The sequence below is a fragment of the Sinohyriopsis cumingii genome, chromosome 14 (assembly GCF_028554795.1).
Source record: "Sinohyriopsis cumingii isolate HCF-2022 chromosome 14, ASM2855479v2, whole genome shotgun sequence".
NCBI lineage: Eukaryota > Metazoa > Mollusca > Bivalvia > Unionida > Unionidae > Sinohyriopsis > Sinohyriopsis cumingii.
Genome location: NC_142974.1, coordinates 26,058,812 through 26,062,598, shown reverse-complemented (window position 1 = coordinate 26,062,598; position 3,787 = coordinate 26,058,812). Strand labels below are relative to the sequence as shown.

Sequence of the window (3,787 nt, the reverse complement as noted above, 5' to 3'; positions counted from 1 at the left end):
TTTAAATGAACATAAATTGCCATACAACGGATACAAACCTTTTTCATTTATCTCATTATTAGCAAAGCAATGTTGATGGATTTATACTAGTATTGCAGTAGTATTTCAAAGTTTACCTCACCAACATTTACAGCTCATATCAGCCTATCCTTAGTGTATGAACCCAACTGATAAAATCCCAGCCTGATGTATTACCTTTCCTTTCGATGCGGCAACATATATTGCTGCTGGTATGTCTCGATTCCAATTTAGAGTCTTGTAGACAGACTTCTGAAAACGTTCAGACATGAACATATTGCTGTTTTTAGTTTCTGCTTTTGGCGCACTTGGTATAGATATTACACATTCTGTATTGAAGACCCAAGGCAATGTCGGTGAATTTGACGATAAGGGCGGAAGTCTACACGAACGAATTTCACGAATCGAAGCCGTTATGCTTGCCGATGATACTGTAGGTAAAAGACTCTCTGATCTTGAGAAAGAAATTAAGCGTGTGGGAGAGGAAAACAATCAACTCCGAGATGTAATAGAAAAGCAAGACTCTACCCTCAAACAATTAAAAGTAGAGGTCAAAACGCTTCAAAGTGACAATGTCAGACTAAGGTGGATTTGTAAGGAAGCACATGCGAATTTTGTATCGGCCGAGGAGGATGAAAACCGCAAACCAAATCTCGATCAAAAACATGCTCGAACAAATCACACGACGCGGGATGACTTGCAAATGGTGAAAAACAATGCGAGGAGAACTGAGGGAACATACGATGATTTTTCACCGACGAGTCAAGATACAAAAAGAAGGAATTATCTAGGGAATAATGGTTTCATCCCACAACGGCATATTAGTAAGTAGTTCCGTATTATGATGCAAAGATAAAAGTGAAACCAAACACAGATACAAAATTAATATATAGATTTATTAAACGCATACCACGATTTGGAGGAAAAGCACTTGTTAGTTAAATAAAGCTGCATTTAGTATTGTTATACATATCACCGCTTTCATTTACTAGATGTCTGTTTCAAAGCCCTACTTCTTCCCTCACTTGCTCTCTCTCTCTCTCCCTCTCTCTCTCTCTTTTTCTCTCTCTTTCTCTCTCTCTATATATGTGTGTGTGTGTGTGTGTGTGTGCGTTTGTGTGAGTATGTGTGTCTGAGAGAGAGTTTGTGTGTGTGCAGCTAATTGTTATCAATAGTTGTCTTCTTTAATGTTCTGTTTTATCATGTAGCTTTTTAGTATATATCCATATATATCCATTAACCAGAAAATACACTATCAATACAATAGTGATATAGAGTTCATCTGCACTATTGTTTGCTTCAACGATGGATGTACTTTAAAGATAATGATTTGCTTTAGTATTATATGTTGTGGTCATTGTGTGCATCTATTTAGTGAGTTGGTAAATTCTTTCTTGTTGCTGTTTTGGTTTCAACGCCATTTTTTTGCACATGATAGGCTATATGTGATGGTTGCTATATATGATGAAGGTAGAACCCAGAATAATGCCAGTAAGAACCAACGACACACAGAAAACTACTGGCAAACTGTTTAACATACCCACGCTTGCTGAGCCTGAGACTTGAACCCCTGACGACAGATGTGAGATTGTTGTGTAAAAGGCGAGCGCCTCAAACCACTAGGCCACCCTGGGACCCAACATCTTGCTTGCGAATATATACTAATTAATAGCATCCTGCAGGTCTGACGGCCATGTGCTCAAAAGGGCAAAGTTTTCATTTAGGAACTACTAAACCGCACAAAGTATTCATTATGTTTTGTGAATTTCCTTTATGAGCAACATAATAAGAAGCAAATACTAACGGGAGCCAGATGAATATAACTATCTTTGATCACATGAACCCAAATGATCGGAGCACATGATTAAATTGCTTCAGAAATCTAACCTAACATGATAGGTAATAAGATATCCTCCAACAAATGTATTCTAGCTTGTTTTAGAAGCATAGGACATCACTATATTGTCGTCCTTTTCCCAGTAATGGATAAAATTACTTTTTTGTGTGTTTGTTAGTTTTTCCTTTTAGATAGCTCCATATGGCTATTGATTCCGTACTAAGGCTATTGACCGTAGCCTAATACATTTCAATTTCTTATAGTTTATCAAACATTACTTTTTTCGTTGTTTATTACAAATGTTCAAGACGTAAAGATCCTACTGTATTTAATGTTCGCACTTTAGATAAGTACCGAACACTTGCGTATATATATATATATATATATATATATATATATATATATATATATATATATATATATATATATATATATATATATATATATATATATATATATATATATATATGTACAGATATAGAAAGGGGGTAACTAATGAACTATCGATTTCTTCGGCGATGGGACATATGTTTTTTTCTTTAAGTTTAATTTCAAAAGAGAACATGTTTTTAAAGAATGGTCTATATATTTGACCTTTTAGGTTTTAAATATGTCTTCATATGTATTCCTTCTTCATTTATAGGACAAACTGAGGTGGGACAAGTTGCATTTTACAGCACAGTATCCCAGGTCCTTACCAACCTTGGCCTTCATCATCCAATAGTCTTTGATCGTGTTATAACTAACATTGGTGGTGCATATCATCCAAACACAGGGGTATTCATCACTCCTATAGATGGAGTGTATGTGTTCAACCTTGGAGCCATGTCAAGACCAAGGAAAGCACAAATTCTCGAACTTGTTAAGGACGGTTCTTGGATACAATCCATTTATCCCGACGCAGGAAATTCCGATTCTTATGCAACGGACAGCCTCGTTGCCGTTTTAGAGTTGAACAAAGGAAATGAAGTGTGGGTACGTACGGGCAGCGGATCGGGTGAAATCAATGGCAACAGTTATACTTTTTTCTCTGGATGGCTCATGTTCATGAAACAATACTGATTGTCTCATCAAATTAAAGCTTGTACGTTTAGGTCTTATTGTCTTTATTTCTTCTAACATGAGGTATTCTAACTCGGCATTCAATCTCCCTGTATGTGTTTGAACGGACCAGAGAAACACGTTAATCATTTTTTAAGCCATACTGTGCAAGACTAAGATTTCTTGGATAAATGTTTTAAGTTTGAGTCCCATGAAAAGATTGACTTTTATTTTTTTAAATTGCAAAATTTAAAGTTTTGTTTTTAAAAAAATCTTGATCTGATTGTATTTCACCGAAAAAAAAAGAATCATTGGCTTTCAGTCCATTTTGCATTTATCCTTATACATATTGATGTAATTTCCGTCAATATGTGTGTCCAACAAGTATGCGTCCTTCCAATACAAGAATTGTATGTCTGTAACCGAACTCAGGGTACACCAAGTGAGGGGGATGGAATACATTTTGCATATATTATATACATTGTGTGTTGTATTTGTACTGTATAGTTTTCACAACTCTACGCTGTTTTATTGGGATTTTTTATGTACAGTCAGACCACTATTAAAGGTCACCTCTACTCAACGGTAATGGAATATATTATCAGTCACTTTTCTGTGACTGCTCATTAAATGTTTGTGTAATAAGAAAGCATCATTTACAGAACGGAACATAATAATAATTCTCTAAATCTGCTTAATAACCTATAATTACTAATATAACAATGAAATATCCGGTACATAACTTGTGCTTGCAACAGTATATATAACACAACAGATGTCGCTATGGCTCATCGATTTCTAGGTCAATAAGAGTGTTTTCAAGCATCCGCAACCGGTTGAAAGAGACTAGTTGAAACATGGCTGATTTAGAGATTTAATTCCTGCAGAAAC

The 3,787-nt window shown here is 35.4% G+C and overlaps 1 protein-coding gene across 1 annotated transcript; it reads left to right on the top strand.

Moving 5' to 3' along the window:
• The first annotated feature begins 201 nt into the window (after positions 1–201).
• Positions 202–2,947, top strand: LOC149783455 (uncharacterized). The gene is made up of 2 exons (XM_089933119.1): positions 202–842; positions 2,499–2,947. The coding sequence occupies exons 1-2, from the start codon at positions 287–289 to the stop codon at positions 2,915–2,917; spliced, it is 975 nt and encodes a 324-aa protein (XP_089789245.1). The 5' UTR covers positions 202–286; the 3' UTR covers positions 2,918–2,947.
• Positions 2,948–3,787: the final 840 nt, after the last annotated feature.

Bases quoted from the DNA above. Each gene is read 5' to 3' on its own strand.
- LOC149783455 (XM_089933119.1), top strand. From the start codon at position 287: ATGAACATATTGCTGTTTTTAGTTTCTGCTTTTGGCGCACTTGGTATA. The intron at 843-2,498 runs GTAAGTAGTTCC...CTTCATTTATAG, and splicing joins CATCCCACAACGGCATATTA to GACAAACTGAGGTGGGACAA.